General features: G+C 40.3%; 1 protein-coding gene across 2 annotated transcripts; it reads right to left on the bottom strand.

Annotated features, from left to right (window-relative positions):
• Positions 1-6,895: 6,895 nt before the first annotated feature.
• On the bottom strand, positions 6,896-18,999 carry MARVELD2 (MARVEL domain containing 2). Of its 2 annotated transcripts, none has more exons than XM_053475379.1 (8): positions 18,761-18,999; positions 17,427-17,500; positions 15,778-16,966; positions 15,296-15,343; positions 11,240-11,388; positions 10,733-10,904; positions 7,742-7,792; positions 6,896-7,211 (listed from the first exon to the last, which is right to left on the bottom strand). In XM_053475379.1, exons 3-8 carry the CDS (start codon positions 16,951-16,953, stop codon positions 7,092-7,094), a joined length of 1,716 nt encoding a protein of 571 aa, XP_053331354.1. In that variant the 5' UTR covers positions 16,954-16,966; positions 17,427-17,500; positions 18,761-18,999; the 3' UTR covers positions 6,896-7,091. The 2 variants fall into 2 exon arrangements, with proteins under 2 accessions (XP_053331354.1, XP_053331345.1); XM_053475370.1 differs by lacking the exon at positions 18,761-18,999 and adding an exon at positions 18,526-18,712.
• Positions 19,000-20,404: the final 1,405 nt, after the last annotated feature.

The following is a 20,404-nucleotide window of genomic DNA, read 5'->3' as shown; positions in this document are numbered from 1 at the left end:
GCTAACATCCTGTCTTAACTGCTGCTCGCCCTCTCCGATTCGCTATAGTTAAACGTCACCTTTCCTACACTAACGGTGCACTGAGGGACAGGAAAAGCCTGAGCGGACAACAGAAGGGCCACACATAAAGCCTTGAGGATTGTTGCGATCACATACGTGTTTTGCTATTTCTGCGTCAATGCATGGCTCAAATAAAAAGACATTTGTCACAAATGTATACATATAAACAAACAGTATTTCACTTATTTATATATTTGCATGATTACATTGCACTGCAGGACACATTCCAAGACTACGATCTATTTTACGCAACATGTGCCTTGAATCCCATAAAGGACAGAATTGTATTTAAAGAGTTAATTTCCCCACCTAGCAAGAACAAAGTAAAAAGAAATCCTGTAGAGAGGGAAAAAAAGACAAAAAGGCCTGCCAAGTTTTTAAGAACAAAGTGTGCATTTTACAAGAAGGAAACAGGAGAGGGCCCTAGCAGGGAGTTTCCTTACAACCACCTGCATTTCAATGCGTATTTACAGGCCAGGAATGCTTGTATCGTTTAACCCTTTCACGTAAATGTATTTTAACTGCAGTCTTCTTGGACGCCACTAGCCAACATAGAGGAAAATAAAGAATACTTTTATTTATTCTCTAGTAGTGTTTCACTTTAAATAGTCACAATAAAATATTATCCTGCTATTTTCCCACCCTGAGCCCCGTAGCGCTGGTATTCACATCACCAAGATGGTGTGTAAAGTGCGCCACACCCAGACCGGGACCCCTTTGTGCAAATAAACTAGATTTACCCAGTCTTATTTGGAGCGTAAACACCGCTGACCCTTACAATAACCGTGCGGACTGGAATTCTGGAGTAAAGTAAAGAATTTGCACAGAAACTGGTATTTTGATGGCACTAAAGGACCATCTATTCTGCCCATTTTTCCTGATGTGAGACTCAAACCATAATCACGTCTCGTTTCAGATTCTGGATCGCCATAAGCCTATCCCATGTATGTTAAAATTCACTTACTGTATTAGCCTCTACCACTTCTGCTGGGAGGCAAATAGTTCTTAAGTACAATAAATCCTCCGTATAAACAGCGTCAGATACAGTATAAATACACGAGAGGTCTTTGTTGTTCTAGCAGTATGTGAAGATCACAAATCAAATGTTCTTTGCAGTATAAATTTGTTGTTTTCAGTATATTGTGAGAGAGAGAGAGAGAGAGAGAGAGAGAGAGAGAGAGAGAGAGAGAGAGAGACACACTATAAGTACACTAATATATGGGAATTTACAACAGCTCCCCAGAATGAGACAACCAAAATACATAAAAGAGGAAAAACAACTTGTTTAAATGTAAAATACACAGTATTTTCTTGTAGACGAAAAGAAACAAGTTCCATGGAAAATATCCAATACTAAGCTTTCGCAGCATATTTACTAATGTATTATGTAGTCAGTCATATCTCACTATCATTGAAGGGCTCCTATAGATATTAGGGTCTAATGCGCGCTGTACAGCACTGGCAGAGTATGTTGGCACTCAGTGATAGTATGGATCACACTTCTAGGTATAGAACCATTTGTGAAACAAAGTAAAACATGAAAGAGGTTAGAGGAGAAGACTGGTGTTGGGTTTATCTTACACCTGTAACCTGTGCTTTTATATTTAAGCCATGGAGACATCTCTGGCAGCCATGTCCTAAGCAAGATATATATTATAGATTAAGGGTGTCCTGCTGGTACTATGGAAGAGCTAAAGACTACTCCTGGTTAAAACGTTACTAAAGATCACCACTTAGCCCACTACAGATTAGACTGCCTACCCTCCCCCAACCGCAACAGGTAGAACAAGACCTACAACTGAACACAATCGTACAGAAAGCAACACAGACATGAGGGGTTATATCAGAGCTCCCCACCTGTACAAACACCTGCCGTGTCCTGATCTCAGCTGGGTCTTCTTTATCTCCTTCCCAGAAGAACTGATCCAAACAGTCACAAAGTCTGATAGCAATCCCACCACAGCAGGACCTCTTCAGAAACTCAACACCAACCCCTACTTGCTCGGATCCCGTGATGTCTTTATGACTTGGTCAACACACAAACTCCTGTAGATTCACTAAATCCTGCCCTCTACACCCTGCCCCTCCCCCGTTGCCCTCCCCCACCCCTCTCGGGATCCAGGCACCTGAAACTGGGGAGGAGCAGAAACTGGTTCTGCGGTCACACGTCAGGTGGTTTCGAGAGTCCTCCTGTATTTCTGTGTTGTTAGTGATCTGTATCTAGGATCGGTTTGGAAGGAGACTGAACTATTAGAATAAGTGTGTTCTGTAGAACTTGAGATGTTTGCTGTTGGCAGTGCTTTGTGATAACCCCTTCTATCTTGATGGTTCCTGATGGAGCTCCATGGATCTTCTTTGATTCTCAGTACCTGTACAGCTGCTGATATATATATATATATATGCACTCCTGTATAACTTGTATTCATTCCATGTATAGCTGTACCTGAACCTGGCCATTGAGTGTTCTTGGTTCTCCCACCTATAGTACCTTTGGATATTGTCTGTATCTGCTTGCATCCCATGGGTCTGGTTGTATGTGTCTTGTGATGTGGCTGACTATGAATGTAGTATGGTAACCACGTATGCCATTTCTGTCCAGGGCACATACACGTTTTATATAAAAAGTCATGCCTGGCACTGTGGAGTATGTAGGATTTATGAACTCACAGAATGAAATCAGTTGCTGGGTTATACATCCCACATAAAGCTTTGAGGTTTATTCACTAAATGGAGTTGTGGTTTAAACATTTGCTGCAGGAAGAGCCTCATACCTTCCAACAATCATGGATTTTTGTGGGACAGGGTGCTGCTCTACTCATGCTTTTGGACTTAGTGGGGATGTTGGCCAGTTGGACAGATTCTTGACCAGCGCAAGGAGCTGTAAAATCAATCCGGCTACCATGTGACTACCTCCCAACGCTAGTGTTGCCAGGTGGCTATTCTGTAAGGTGTTTGGGTGGCCCTGCCCTGGCCCCACCTGTTTCCTGGACTGGCTTCACCCACTGGTGAACATACAATTTATGTAAAAGCTTTTTTATTAAACGTTACAGTCATAAACGTGAAAACATAAAACATCAAAATAATTGGTGAGAATTTGCTCATCTCTTTTTCATTTTTTTTAAAATTAAACTTATTCTTTCATTACGTCTCGCCAATGTTTTACATCTTACTGTAACATCTCCCCGATATTTACCACCTCACCATTACTTAGTGTCATAATCCCACCTTGTAGATTTCTTGCCCCCTATCATATATCCTTTGTCCCTGTCACAGACCAAGTCCCAGTATAATATCCCCAGCCTGCCATATGCTTCACCCACATCTCCTTGTTTTACATCTCCTCAACCTCAACATTGTCTCCCACAGCCCCTGTACTGTAATCTGTTTTCTTTTATACCAACTTACATTATTTTATACGCTAACATATAGACAAATACACACTTACAAATTCACCATTACAAACACACATACTCATAATATTAAGTAGTTATATGTGTGATTCGTATTTTTGTTATCCTTGCTTATATTTTACACACTAACATACTCACACATACACTAACATACCACCGCACACCCTAGCATACCTACACACACATACACTAACATACTTACATACCCACACTAACATACTTACACACTCTAGGATACGTCCGCGCACACACACTAACATACTTATACACACTAACACAATTACATAACCCATTCCTAGGCTGATAGGGGTCTCCATTACACCAGTGGTGTCAGCAATCGGAGATGATCTTCGTCACCGCACCCCCTTTAGAGGGCGCAGGCCCAAGTGCCTTGCACCGGCTGGCCCCCTATTGTTCCACCTCTGCATCCCAACCTCATGCCATCCAACAATTTGGACACCTGACATGTTGGCGGTATAGTGCTTGGCTGGCTCTGCATCGTGCTAATTACAGTTTAAGATAAATGATAGATATGTATTAGTAACATTGTATCTTCTTTCTTTTTTCCATGCCACAGATTGGCTGTTTAATTGGCCGTACGGTATTTAAATCAATGGGCGTGTTCCTGTCACTGATTAACAGCGTAAGCAGCCAATCGGTGGAAGGAAAATGCTCCTATTGTGATCAATGGAAATACGTCACACATGTGCACTGTGGTCTAAACTGCATACAGTCCACAGAATGCGTCTCCTGGAGGGCATTTGGCTGGGGGCAGAGAAAGGGGCAAATGCGTTTAAATGGAACAGCAGCTATTCAACGAGATGGGCTTTAAACCGCGTTTGTTTCAGTGCCACTCCCTCTGTAATATATTTCTGATTTCCTATATGGACTTCAGCCTTGAACCTTTCACGGAGTATGAGTTAATTATTTTATGATAATCATTTTGTCGGCAGTAAAAGTCAATTTTTAATCTCTTCATTTGATTACAATATTTTTTAATCTGATATTTACTAAACAGTTCACCCGTTCCCCACATCTTCCATATACTGGCATTCTATGATCTATCAAACGTTGTGTCACAATCTTTGATGGTTTAAGCGGTACGAGCAACCATGGCAAATCTGCCAGCTGACCCACTTTAGGAAGGATGGTTCCTCTTTGCATCTCAAAGCGCTCACTCCCTGTTTCTTCCCTCAATGTCTCTTTTTTGTTCTAGGAGCTCAGAATGTTTGCTGGGTATAAGCGTCTCTCAGTGTTCTACAAGCCCACCGGTCCCATTATTTTGGATAGAAATAGCAGGAAACTGGTTTAGACACAGGGGACACAAGTTTCGGGGAACATTATCTGGATCTAATCAATGACGGGTTTACAGTGTTTTGGGACTCAAATTCAGACTCCCCCCATCTTTAAGATATATAGAGAAACGGGAACTTTCATCAGCTCGGTTCTAAAGCTCCTGCATGTCCTTGGTGGCCCCCAAAGGCTTCTTGGTGCACAAGTGGATCTTTTGACGTTGGTACATTTTGTACTTTTGTACTACTTGAATTTTGTGATTATGTATTGTCAGCCACTGCAGTGTTTATCACAACACTGGTTGTTTATATGAAGACCTAAATTGTATTAAATCCATAATATAACTGTACACGATAATTATAATTTCTCACAGTTGTAAAGCACCTATACATACATCTTCTGTATATTGCGGGCTAAGTATATATTATATATATATTTAAATATTTACTTGTTTCTTCAATCACTCAGTACTTTAAGCGATGGATAAAAGTAATTTTAGAAAGCGCTGTTCCTTATTACGATAACAATCATTATGTGTATTAGTAAAGCACAGATAGGCTAGTCACTTGAATTAATCTTATCAGCTCAGGCCAATAGCTTAACATATAAACAGTCCATGCGTTATTTACTCTACTTATCAAAAGTAAATTACATTACAAAATGAGGCTGATATCAATGTGTTTGATAAAATGGTTCAACTAGAATTTTCTAATGTTTTACTTTGTTATTACACATTTATATTAATCAGCACAATAAAATGTATAGTTAAAACAAACTAAATAAGGTAACTTTTGGTGACAGTTCTGCAAAGGGCCCATTGCATGGGTTTGTTTAGTGTATAGAAACGTAAAGTGTAGGATCTGGGAATAGTGGCCTGCCTGCTTTAAAACAGTTTCTTGTGTGCATGGGAGCAGCTATTTGCACCTCTATTCCTCCCCAGGAATGTATATCTGTCCTATAGTTAAGTTGCTAATTGCTGTTGATTTGTTGGCGGTAACTTCAGGACAAGAACTGTGTTGACTTAAATTCCTTAAGGTGAATTCTTAACCTAAATACCTCCTAAACATTACAAAAATCACACATCATGGGTATTTTTTTTTTTTTTAATTGTAATAAAAAGTCTCTTGTGTACACCGTCCCTTTTCTGCTTGAACTTGAACAAAAGATATTTCACTTTTGTAAACAGAACAAAAGTTGGTTTTCTTTTTATTTATTTTTAAAGGGCAGGACACAAACAAATGTATCCGGAGACTGGACTTGTAATTCAACAATGTGCGTTACAAAACAAACAATTATATTTACAGATTTCATGCTTTAGCCCAAGATAAAACTGAGTCTTTAGTTCGCTTAGATAAACTTTCTGGAACTCAGAGGTCTCTTCAATAAGGGCCGGTCCTGGATCAAACGGCACCACAAGTCGGAGAACTCTGACTCCACTCCTTTTATTTCCGTTTTAGACAACATTATGTCTTTACACAATTATTGTGTGTTTATGCAGTTTAGTTTATAAACATCTTGGGCTCTCCCTAAGAAGAATACATCATCGCCCGATGCCCCTCGGATTCAGACACTCCGGGCAGCTGCTTCAACTAAAGATACCTCGGTCAGATATCCTATACAGCATGAAGCCACTTCAGCCAAAGAGAGAAATTCAACTGGAAACATAGAATTTGATGGCAGAATAATTCCGTGCACCTAGTCTCACTATTTCATCCTTCTTTAAAGACTCAAATCTTAATCAGCCCTTTGTTAAATTAATGGAAAATAATACTTTCCATTGGGGGAGGTCTTACAACATTTAGTCTGGGGCAATTCCATTCAAGTGGCCCAGTAATTGTGCAGCGTAAGCTAAATCTAGCAGTCAATATGCTCAATATGTACTACCAAGTCAAGTTCCAAACACATTCACAGAAAGGGAATGCATAGAAGGCCAAAGGAACACACTAATGATCCAGCTACGATGTAAATGCTGCCTTATGTCATTGTTACTCAAGGCACCTTGGTGAATACGGTATACGCGGAACTGCATGTAAAACATAGGGGGGGATATTGCCACCCATTGCCATCCCTTTTCTCGTTTTCATGTTTAGAAATATGGTAATTTATACAGCTTTTGTTCATGAATAAAAGCATTTCTAACAATCATTTATTTTTTAAATGAAAATAACTTGGTTATTTAACTATTAGGATTACAAATGTATTAAAACAGCTAAAATAAAAATAATAAAAAAAAATACACATGAAATGGGATGACAAAAAAAAAACGAATATTACATTCACATTCTATTGTGATATTTACAGACAAGGCACTATTTTCCAATAAAAAGGCTAATTGTATCCATTGTCCCAGTTCATGACTTTGTCATATTCCTGAATCCTGCGTTTAATGTGGGAAAGTTTATTCTTTAGGTATTCGCAGCGTTCCTTCTTTTCCAAAAAAGTAGGATCCTGTAAAATAAGAAAAGAGAAATAAACAAAAGGCTACAAATACATTTCAAAATCTCATTACTGTATTTCTCAGTCTTGAAAATGTATCACATCTAAGCGGATGTTAAATGGGTGTCTATTTTGCATGGCAGATTTAACCCCTTCACGACAAAGCCTGTACATGTACGGGCTCACAAAGCATTGCCCTTAATGGGTTTAAGGACAACCCGTTGTCCTTAAGAGGTTAAACCTAGGGCAAAACAGCCGGTTGCCCCACAGTAATCATTCTGCCAAGATCTATTTTCTCTCTCTCCACTCTGCCACCCATACCTCTGACCAGGCCCAGACTGGCCATCTGCCCGGTGGGAGCTGGCTGGCGAAGTCCCATACTCGCCCCATCAGCTGCTCCAGTGGCAGATTTGGTGCTGCAGCATGTAGCCGGCAGCTGGATATGCCCAGCCGCGCGCTACATTAACAAGAAAGGTAGCATGCTGCTGCTGCGCATGGTGGGTAATCGCGCTGAAGCAATGATAGAAGTTGATTGTACTCACATTCTTCTTCTTCTGATATTCCTGGAGAACTTTAGAAATCCTCTCATATTCCTGTGGAGGGGGAGAAAGGTTAAAATGTTCATAAGAAAATTGTGTGCAGCTTAATACAGATAACAATTACTCGTATCACAGATCTTTCCATGTGCTTAAAATAAATAGCATCGTACTGCAGATTAATGTTTGTGTTCTTATTTTATCCATTATTTTGAAGTGAAAATAGGGGGGTACAGTAGGTAGATTTTTTTCCAGCACGCTGGCATGTTAATAAAAAAAAAAACCCAGACAATGTACAAAAAAAGGGACACGAGTGACAGCCAGGATATTATATAGAGTCAAACAACAGAAAAACACATACAGGCGGGAGCAATATGCAGCGGAAAGAAAATAGCGGGAACATATGGGTAGAATAGAGCGAACCCGGAATAATGGGTACCGAAGAGTAAAGAAAAAAGAAACAGAAATAGGCTGAGTTTTCACTGCATTTTCCAAGTCGCGTTATGATTACTTTCTACGAGAGTAGACGCCTTGTCAGGAAAAGTACCAGCTATGTTAATCATACGACACAATCATAAGTATTAGTCACTCAGAGAACATCACTAAAAACAGGCCCCACTGGGATAATTAGCAGCATGTTTTGCATTAACTGGTTCGGCAATGTGGTTTCCTCTATACATTGCAAGGGATGTCCTCGTATAGTTAGGGGAAAGGTTTCTGTAAAAGTTACAATATATTGGAGTCTGCCGCATAACCAACAGATAATTTCTTAAGGTGAATAAACTATACCCAAGGAAAGGACAAAGTGTTACGAGGGGTAATGGTGATTTGCACTTCCTACTTTTTGTTGGCTCAAATAAAGAAAAACCGTAAGCTATTTTGTTATTGAAAATGCTATATACTGGACAGTTGAAAGCAGCAATTTCAGTGGAATATTAAAACAATTTGTAGGAACAGGTAAGTGGATGCACGACGCCGTGTGAAGCATTCTCCATGTATATGAATTCTCCGGTCAGCCCGGGAATGCAGGCAGGTCCCATGGCCTTGTGGGGACATGTCTGTATGGAATGTATAAACTATAACGAAAAGAGTAACTGGAACAAACAGGACTGACATGCCATAAACACGCTCTGTTGGGATAACCACAGAACTTTAAAAGTTTCTAGTTAGAGGGGAAACGGAAGGTTCAAGACGGAGAAGTAACGGTTAATTACGGTAGATTGTTAATAATACTAATTTACACTGATTAATCTGCCCTTTTATGCACACGTCTGATAACATTTAATAACGCATTCCCTACTACAGGTCATAGTATAACCATTCTATAGTTTTATGACCTACTTCATTTTCAGGATGGTTGGCCTAGTTTGACTGTTAATTAAAACAATGAATATATATCTAGAACTAGGAGACGATCCATCATAGCGTGAGAAGTCACCCAAGCAACCAACGGAATGGTTGTTCGGATGAGAAGACTCCGTCTCAATTGGTATCTTTTTATACATGACCTTTATGTTTTTCTAAGTAAATAAAACTGTATTGTGATTTGGTATTGTGGCCACATAGAGGAATGTATTCAATAAGAGGGAGAGCTTGCAAAAAGAGTACTGGTTTCAACTCCTTGACTTTACAATATTTTATGAAAGTCCAACCCCAATGAGCCCTGAAAAATGTATAATCAAATCAGTGAAATATCTTTTTGTCCTCCATCCCTATAGAAGTAGTAGTTTATCCATAAAAGATGTGCCAAGATGTCCCTTGGACATACCAGTGCGACCTAGCATTTTAAGCAGTGGCACCGAGTTTCATAGGATAATTTCCAGGTGCTCCTTACTGCGTTACCAACTCAATGCCTTTCCATATGTATGCGGGGTACTACTGTAAATTGGGAGATGTTGGCAAAGATAAACCAGGCCATTGTTCAGCAGCGGCACCTATTGTGTAGAAGAAATTTCAAATGAGCGTGTTTTCTCTCTTTTAGTGTCGGTGTTTTAATATCCGGTACTAGCACAAATTATTGTTTTGTAAGTTTCTATAGGCTACTTCTTCTGAAAATAATTTGTGTTTTTGCTGGATAAACATCTGTGTTGACCCTTTATAATAAGCAATGAAGCAAAGGAGATGAAACCAAAACTCTCCTGAAAACTCTCCCTTTATTAACCCCGTAGGAATTGAACCGAAGGATAAACAGCAGTGTCAGAACCAAGTACTAGAAAAAAAAAACGTTAAGAACATTTAACAAAAGTCAAAAGAAAGGCGATCCCTGAACAATAAAAAAAAAAGTACAAAGACACTCAAATGCCATTAAAGCTTTCATGGACCCAGATTCCAGTATATGTATGGCCTTTTAGTGGTCATTTGTAGAAGGTCCATCTTGGACTAGATCAATACTCAGGTCATGAGTCCTAGCACTGAATATAACAAACACACTACTATAGCTGTTCCGTCTCAAAAGAGGGATTTTGATCTTTGATTAAGGGACAGATGAGTGAGAAGTTTTGGGTGATTTCTTCTCGTGCCAACGTGCATGAGTCTGGTGCTGTAGACAGGGGAATAGGCAGCTAAAAGCCCTGAAGATATTTTAAGTAAAAGAAAATGTCAGAACTAAACATATTTTAACTATTTTAGTTACTATCATATTTATTCTCCCTCCATAGTTGACATCTCATCTTATAATCTAGGCTAATGGGGACTGTCACGTCTGCTCCGCTCACTGCAATGGAGGGGAATCGCTGGGATTTCTGAACCTTACAAGGATTTCTACTGTCAGCTGCCTGACAATGTCAGAATGTATTTGCATATGAGGGGGTGCAAAATCATTTACAAATTCATTTTGACGAATGGTTGCTGATTTTGAACAGCGCAAGACAAGCAACCTAGAGGGAACCATATAATCAGATTGGGTGTTGGGTAAAATGACCACTGCATACATCTGTTGGGATGCACACTTTTACTGTAAAAGTCTGCACATCAGAGGCATTAAGGGGAGACACTTACGTGTTGGTTCTCTGGATTTCGAGGGAGTTTGCACATTATCGCATCCAGGTCACTGAATTTTTTTAGGACAGCTTGAACCTCAGCCGAGAGCTCTTTGTACTCAGCAAATTGATCGTTGAACACGGCTTTATACCGATCCCGCTCATCATCAGATTTAATTACCTGGTATTTCCTTTAAAAAAACATAATACATAGAAAGGTTATTACAGAAAAGAATAATTTCCAATGACAACTGATATTTGTACAAAAAAAGTCTAAATAGTTTTAAGAGACTACATAGCTCACAAATGAAGGTAAAATAGGTAAAACTAAGTAACTATATAGAAAAAATATACCAGAATATGAAAAAAGAAAAGCAAAATGACATAGTGCCTGATGTGCATTTTATAAAGTGCTGGTGTATGATGTCATAAGGACTGCAGGAAAACATAAGCTGCAGATATTACATAATACCAGCTTGCCCTTCGAATGAAACTGCATCTTATATATAAATTAGATCCAACTTACGCCACATAGTCAGGCATCACGATAGGCTTTGGGATATGGCCTGCCGGAATATATCCACTGAGAAGCTCAGGTTTCATCTCAAGCATCTTTATGTTTCTTTGCTGATTTAAACCATCTTGAACGTGCCCACTCCCCATGGCCACGTCATGCTGAAACAACAAACTTTAATTACACGTCAAAATAAACCCAAGGGTACAGGGCACTTATGGATACATCCTAGGTAGTCTAACAAATACCTTGGATACACATAACCCCTCCAATTAACATTATTTTGCTGAAATCATTAATGTCTACATTCTCTTCTCCTTATGCATACCCATCAGATTCTGTAGTGTTGGACAATCAGTACAACAGCTTTAATCACAGATAATTAAGAATTACATTTATTTACATAGCACCAGCAACACCATACCAATAAAAATTAAGACATATTGGTAGAGAATAGAATGTCCAATCTATTGTACAGTATTTAGGTTTTGAAAATGAGGAGGAAATTAATTATGTGGATTTTAGTAAACTTATTTACTAAATTAGACAAATTCTCCTTAAATTCTATGGTGAAGATTAAAAGGAATATGTGTTATCTACCACCATGTCATAATATTTTCACCTAAAAAAGTATACAATATTAAACTCTTACCGATTACAGCAATTCTTTCTGCTGCCGGTTTGCTAGTCAAAGAATGTTTTCTTAGGACCCGAGGGGGGAAACACCCAGATTTATATGATAAAAAACATACAGCTGTGAAAATGCAACCTGGTACAATCTAACTCGCTTTGAAAACAACTTCTGTTTACACCGCAAATTCCAAAAATGTTATGACGTTTTCTTTATATCTCTCTAGTTTGCTATTTGTTTGGAAACGCCAAACAACTCAGACACACAAATTAAATGTATTAACTTTAACACATATAATATACAGTAAAATGATATTATGTTATTGTGTTTCAGAACTATTTAAGCCTACTAACCTATTTAAGGTTAAACTGTCAAACTATATTAAAACAAAGTGCCACCTTTGCCCTAAATAGCTTGTGAGTGCCACCTTTGCCCCAAGCGGCTTATCAGTGCCATCCTAACCCCCAAACAGTCTGCCTGTGCCATTTATGCTCACATGCACTTATGGACATTCACGCTCACATGCCAACATACATACATAGCCCTTCCCACCCGCAGCTATCTGTGCGGGCAGCCTCGGCTTTTCAGAAGGGACACGTGACGTAACATGATGTGACCCTGATCCGTTCCTGTCTCCCCGTGCTGGTTCAACATAGTTTAGAAAGGGCTCATCCGACTTGAAGCTGGCCAGGTCGGAAGGGCACTTTCTAATTTACTTTGAACCGGCACAGGGAGACAGGAACAAGTGGTAGTTACACCACTGCCTAACAGCATAAAATAAATCCTCTGATTTTGCTTTAAAAAGAACATGGTTATCTGGATGAGTCCGGTTGCGGCACGAAAAAACTCCAAAACACTTGAACCCCCCTGACATCGATTTACAAGGCCCATTATACATCCCAACAAGGTCAGTTTGTGAGTTAGATGTTACATGAATGCGATGTACCGCTGGCAGCATTTACTGCTGGTACCGCTCATGAGTGAAACACAAAGTGTGGTATATGCAACTGCTGTAGATGATTTGTAACCTACAATAAAAGTGTAATCACTCTGGGATCCTGTTGCCTTTACATGTTTGAACGTGCGTGTTGGAGCGTTTGTCTCCACACGCACACTGCCTGACAGAGCCATGCGAAGCCTGGATTTGTTGATATTTGGAGCTCCAGTGACGCAACGTCACATCGCTACTGAGCAGCAAGCGTAGATCACGCCATGGCGGCTTCATCCAAGCTCTGATGACCCCAGTGTTTTCTCCCAACAGTGAAAGCAGAACATGAGCAAATTGAAAAGGAATGACTGGGTATTAAAAATCATCCCCAACACAAGGCCACAAAACCACTCCCTTATGCTTTAGTGGTCTGCCACACAAGCAGCAATACTGGCATGTGGGAGGCATGGGCATTTGCCCAGGCTGAGGATGCCTAGTGGCTAGTCAGAACCCGCAATACTTCTTGTCCATACAAATGAACCACACGCATCCACCTCACACAGAAAGAAAGCTGTAAAGGTTTGTGGAGTAGATTCATCCATAAAAACATCAGGTTCCCCAAGAAGCTAATTTTAATGCATTTCTCTTTGATTAGTCTGCATGTCTGTAAAATTCCCTTACTAAATATATACGTCACAAGAGCAATAGGACAAGAACAGTAGGAACAATGGATCCTGTCCTACCTACATCTATGCCTCAGCAAAGGTTTCTCACATTGTAGGTACACATCCAATGCATATTTAAATTCCTTCATTGTATTAAACTAGACTTCTACAGAAAGGCTGTTCCACCTATCTACCACCCTGTTATGAGAACAAACACATAAAAAACAAAAAAAATTAAAATGATGAAACATAAGAGAAGCAAAATAGAAATTATGACACAACAAAAACCTAGCCGTAAACTCATTATATAAAATAAGTAGGTTCTTCTGATTAAGCCAAAAGATAAGCAGGCTAAAGCTAGGTTTCCATTTGGGTTTTTTATGCTAAAAACGCCTATAAAAACGCCAATAGCGCCACCTGGCGTTTTTTTGTGAAAAACGGCTGCAGCCAGATGTTAGCTGTAATTCAATGGGAAATCGCAAAATGCCATTTCCACTTGGCGTTTTTCTGTTTGGCGTTTTTTCAGTCCTCTTTGGCGTTTTTCTGCTTTTTTGGGCTCTGTGGCAGTTTTTCAAAACTGCAGCATGTTGACACTCTGGCGTTTTTTGCAAGAAATCTTGGCTTTTTTTCTCCAATAGAAGTCTATGGGAGAGAAAAAACACCATGAAAAAGCCATGTGGGTTTATTGCCTTGGCGTTTTTTATGGCGTTTTTTCCACAGTTACAATGCAGAGGATGGACCCAGTATCTGTGTGTCCTACGAGAAATAGGCTGAAAACAAACAGTTTCACACAAAACAAAGTCCTGGACTGGTTCATATTGAATTTTACACCATTTGGAACAAACATGCCATTACAAACAAACATACGCGACCGGATCCTGCGTGCCAAAAGCAACAGCAAACAATTTGCACCATCATTTGGGGCCAATCTTCCCAGAGGAGCAGACATTCGAAATAAAGCATGCCTTACAAACCACAGAAAAGAGACAAAAGGGTCTACCAAGTAAATGACATCAGGAGAGGGCAGATACTTGCCATTTATCCTAATCCCTTTTAGCTGGGTGAAACTTCTAACTTGTAAAGGCTGGAAAAACTGCCTAAGGTCAAAAAAAGCAATTTCCACAGAAAGGCTAAAACGCCAGAAAAAACTGCAGAAAAAACGCCAAAACGCAGGTAAATGCAGCGGCAGTTTTCTTGGCAGTTTTCCTGGCGTTTTTCATCAAGAAAAAAACGCCGGACAAAAACCCAAGTGGAAACCTAGCCTAAGAGCGGCTATACAGGTTTCAAAAAACCTACAGCTAATATATTGAGTGCTCCTACTGCTTTAATCATCTGAAATGTATCCAGATGCCCATACTGTTTTCAGGAGTGAATATTATAGTACTCATCAGGCGCTTTACTAAAGATTTTTAACTTTGGTAGCAGGAAAGTAGCTGCATTGAAATGAAACACGCATGCGTGGGGGGGTCTCGTTAGACAAGTAACCTTGCGTGAGCCATCGCTGGAGCCGGCTGGAACTGCAACACATCTTCTGCAAACCAAAGGGGCCGTGGGCAGACAAACAGATCTAACGTATAGAGAGGATTCTGATAATCAATGCATCCTTCTATACGTTAACAAGTCAGTCTGCATGTATTAAAGTGCATATGAGGGCTGTATGGTATCTTTTACAGTAACTCTGCATGATCTGTAAGGATAAAAGTTATTTTATCCAGGACATTAATTTATGAACTCCAACATGGTTCTGAAAGGATGTGTCTTTAATACAGGCTGGTGTCAAACTCTTTCATGATCTATGCAGATACTCCCGACGAAGCAATTTTGTTTCAACAATTATGGCTTACCATGGCTTTTTGTGGATGATTCTGCGAATGGTTCTGTGATGACTTCATCTATCAAGTAAAACACACAAGGTGTGATTATCATGTCACATATAAATGGTTGTAGGACAGACATCAATGCAAGTACGTTTGCCTGCAATGTGCTCCCTTAAATGATTCCTTCTACTTTTCAGCAAATGTTTTAGGTAAAAGTCTTCAGACTCCAGCTTTTACAATTGTTCGATAGCACAAAGTATATAATAAACCAAATATCCATAAAGGCTACTCCGCGTGTATGTAGAATACAATACTTTTATTAGTAAATTCACCAATAAGAAATGATTTCTCTGAAATCAGGTTACACATGGCCTGGCGTTTGGTAATAACGGGAGGATCAATGTAATGCACCAATATATGAGTAAGCAAGGAGACTAAGACATATGTTTGAGACGGTACCATGCTATAAAAAGATTAAAAAAAAACTAAAAAATACCATAAAAACGTACCTCTTGCTCTATAAATTCACGTCTCCTCCTGGCACCTTCATGTCTCCAAAGCTTCAGGGAAACTATCCCGCTTATGAGATACACAAGCATTGTGACAAACAGGAAAATTATAGCAGCAGTCTGGCCTCCTTCGACACGACAAAATGATGCATTTATCGGGGTGTTAAACAATTGATAATAGCAAAGCCCCCCACGGTTGGTGTCGTTGACATAAACAATAGCGGCAGCCATGTATAGAATAAACAGACAGATGTTAATTCCGAATTCAGTCAAAGGCCACCAGTCGGAATCCAGAAGAATGGTGCGGTAATACATGGACATCCCAAGAACAAGAAGGATTATAGTCACTACCCAGGCAACACCTGCCACCACAAAAACAAAAGGTGTCTTGGGCCCACTATAGTAGTAACCTCCCTGCATGCTAGCCGTGTATCCATAAGGCTGGGAGTACCCAAACATATTGTACCATTCATTGTCTTTGTGGATGTATGCGGTGACACAGGCAAAGACACCAGCCCCAAGCAAAAGTTCCACCACACACAAAATCCTCAGCAAGCCCGGCCAAGACTTCATGTAGGAATATTTCAAGTTATATTCTTCCACTTTCTCACTGTAAGTCTTCACTGTATGAGCCGGGCGATCCAATGAGTCATATGGGTCATGGGGAAGCATGGCTTCAGCTTCTCTCTTTGAGTTGTAACTTCCTCCTGACCCACCGTATGGATCTCTGTAAGAACTTGCTGTAGCTTTCGAGTCTACCGCTGAGCTTCTCTCATGTTTTTGTGATGAAGTTAGGGATGGTGACTGTGGTGGGGAGCACTGAACTCCACCTGAAATATAGTTAATATCGGACATTGGTTCTTCCCATTGGTTGTCCTTTTTTCCCTTAAAGAAGTTCTTCCATGAATCTGGAATAAATCGCCTTACGGGTCTAAGTTCAAGGGCTGTGACTGGTTCTTCACTATCGCTTGGATAAAACTCAGGCCCAAATGGAGGAGCAAGGGGTAGGGGAGGTGGAGGCAAGGGGTCCGCGCTTAGTGCCAACTCACAGTTTTGAAAGCTCTGAAGGTTTTCAGAATAATGAGAGTCTAATGGTACCTCATCATAATGTACCCCTCTCCCATTGGAACTTCTGCCTTTAGATCTTGGTGCTGAAGAGGGACCTCCTGCAGACATTTGTGGGAGATTGCTGCATTACAAAAAAAAAAAAGAATTGCATTACTATAAAAAAAATGTCAGTAACCATATTAGAAAATGCCAGGAGCTAGAGCTTTGTGTTCAAAGAGGAAAAGAGATTCTGGTGTCTTTCTATATACATTGTCTACTGGAGCCACTGAATTGTAATAATCTTTCCATTATTTTTGGAATATCAGCCAGTTATTAAAATGATGTGTCCATAAAAAAAGCATTTTAACTACACTAACCTACCAAGCAGTTACCAACTACCAACCTCTCCATCTTCTTCTCATTATACCCTCCGTGACCCCACTTCATCCAATTCCCGACATTCTCCACTATAAGATCATCACTACATCCAGGAGCTGCATTCGCAAAAATATTGGCAACCACAGCCGCTGCTACAGTTTCCGTTTACACATATGTAGAAATATATATGACGAACACCTTTGTAGCTACAGGAGCAGACTTACACACTTAGTAATTAAATGAGACTTTCAAATCCTAAATCATCGGTGGATGAGTAGGACCAGGAACTGTTTTCCTCCTTTGGAAAAAGAAAATGATGATGATGATGATGTTAAACAAAAATCCAAACACAGACCATCACACATATGTGATAAGAAAAACAAAACAACAGTATACAGATAACAAGTGTATAAGTAAAATCAGACTGTATAATCACTTTGACTTTTCCAGCATGAGAACCGTATGCAATGGCACAAGGGGTTTTATTTATATTGATTGGATGCTACAGAACCTACCGCTGTTAATAAAAGTGGTGTTTAGCTACACACTAAACCAATCACTAGTATTAACTACTCAGCAGACGACATATCTAAATGAAATAAACAAATTTGAGTGAGAATCAAATGATGGTTGATGATGGAGAATTATGTCAGTTGTTAATTATTGTGCATTATTTATCAGGGAAGTAACATATGATGTCAGGCACTTGGGCAGATTGATACACAGCAATTACATGACAGGTCAGGGCCACATCATGTGTATTTAACAAATGCGCTGATGTCATGGCAATGACATAGTACCTGCACATCACAGAAACCAGGTGAAGACACCCCCCTTTATGCCCATTCAATATACTCAGCATGACGGTGGTTTCAGGGTTAAACCTGATTATTTCAGGGTAATTTTGGGGGGATATTTTATTCTGTGTACAGAACGGATACATTATCACTGATGGAAATACCTACAGAATCCTTGCAAAGAATGATAACACTTGGTGCTTGTTTGTGTTCGTTTTTCCATTAAATTACCCCATTTCTCCTATCTTCAGTAGTTTCCCATATATATATATATATATATATATATATATATATATATATATATATATATATATATATACATATACATATATATATACACACACACACGTGTATCTATATATCTATAACACAATATATATATATATAAATATAGGCAAACGCTTCCACTTTTATGGAGACTGGAGCACTTTTGTAAGTTTGTCTGAGAGTGCTGAGAGTTACACCACAGCCGCAGGGCACATGCACATGCGTGTTGGAGTTAGTGTATGGGGCAATTAGAACCCACCTGCTGTGCATGAGCCGAGAAAGATGATCAGCAAGACTCTGTAAACATCTCTCTCCACCCCTTCTGTCTCTTCTGTCTCTTCCCAGGACCACTCTCACTCCGTACGGCCGTCTCCCACCTGACGTCCCCTCTCTTTCTTTATAAAAGTTGCAGCAGACTTTTGGGCTCCGTTAAACTCGTGTCGTTGGTGGTCTAATGCCCTCCAGAGACATACAATAGAGACAAACGCTCTCACCTGAAACAGGCACTCTCCCCCGGGGACAGGCGGCCACTCTCGGTCACGTGACGCCCACGACATGACGTCGCTGACACGCCCCTCTCTGCAGGTAGGCAGTGTGTGTGACTCACCTAGACAGGGAGCGGCGGGCGCGAGCAGGTTCCTTCCGGCTGCTCCTTCCTGTGTGTGGATCGCGTGCTTGTTTATGTGTCAAGCTTCGGTAGAGGGTCTCCTGAGCGGGAATGCTGACTGAGGGAGAAATGAGTCGGGGTCCCGGAGCTTATGCTCCCGTTCTCACAAGAACAAGAAGAAAATCTAACTAAATAAAAGATATTAGGGAATAATTGACTTTTTGAATGTTTTGAAATAATATTATGGTAAATCATGGGGGCAAAATCACAGAACAGGGGATCTCAATATGTACGGCTTGGAGGAGAGCGGAGATGAGATGGAAACATTTAAAGGGAAGCTTATTTCAGAGGAGAAATGTAAGAAGAGACCATAATAATAAAAATAAAAAAACTAGACTGTCAGAGGTAATGTAGGTAGCTTTACATTATTGAGATGGTGGTAGATAAGTGGAACAGCCTCTCATCAGAAGTGGTAGGGGCTAATACAGTGAGGGAATTAAAGCATTCATGGGACAGACCTAAAGTTATCCTGAATACAAGACCAAGCACTGATTAAGGTCTGAGTCTTTACATCAGGGAAAATGGGCAACTAGATGCGGTGAAAGGTTATTTTCTGCAGTCAAATCCTGTGTTTCCGGAACTATTTGAAACAGGGCCGTTTTAATGAGCAGGTGGTTATTCTGGGACAATACCGACGTCTAAGGCTGTCGGGTGCTCTGTTTTGAACTGGATAATCGAGTATTAGGGTGATGGCCTGCTCTGAACCGGTCTGTCTAGTATCTTACAGTATGAAGTGTTTCTATTAACCCCAAACACTTGATCTGATTGGTGTCCAGTATTTTAGTCGCAGCTGCCTGGCAGTATTAATGACTATGACATCATTGCACTAAAACCCAAAGTGTTCAATTCAGTTTAGAGGATTAGCTGCTGAATACAATAACCCAAGAGTTTCATGGAGATTTGGAGAAGCCCGATGTGGCCTCCTGCTAGATGACACTTAGCAAGTCTCCTGGACTTTCCATTGAACACGACAGGGTACGGGGTCTTTCCAGTCCCCTCTGTTCGGAATGGGGCTGATTGTAGGGTACCAAAAGCTTTACAAATTCACCAAGCGAGCCCAGCCGCCGTGAGTTCAGTTGCCATGAATTATCAAACAGACACTCAAGAAAGTATAGTTCCGGCACCCAAGCTGCCCAAAATATACTAGGAATTAAGCAGCTGGTTAAAATACGTTCATCGGTGGGACTTGTGTTGGGGGGTCACACCAGACTGCAGCACGTTTTCTCTCTAAAAGGATTGCGTTGACCCCACCTTGCGAAGGGTCATTTTCTAAAACCAAAAGGCCCAGCGGTCACCTGATTCACGCATTGTGCACGCTCATTGTACTTCAGGTGTGAACTTACTGCTCCTGGTATATGTCACTGTCACACAACACCCCAATATGCATTCAGCAACACCCCCTGTTTTTCCCCCTGTTGTTTCCGGTCAGTCTGTCCCCATGTCCTATTTGTGATATCTTTGAACGTGGCGA

This window comes from Spea bombifrons, chromosome 1 (genome assembly GCF_027358695.1).
Source record: "Spea bombifrons isolate aSpeBom1 chromosome 1, aSpeBom1.2.pri, whole genome shotgun sequence".
In the NCBI taxonomy this organism is placed as follows: Eukaryota; Metazoa; Chordata; class Amphibia; order Anura; family Pelobatidae; genus Spea; species Spea bombifrons.
Note: the sequence above shows the minus strand (reverse complement) of the source record. Positions and strands in the feature narration are given on the sequence as shown.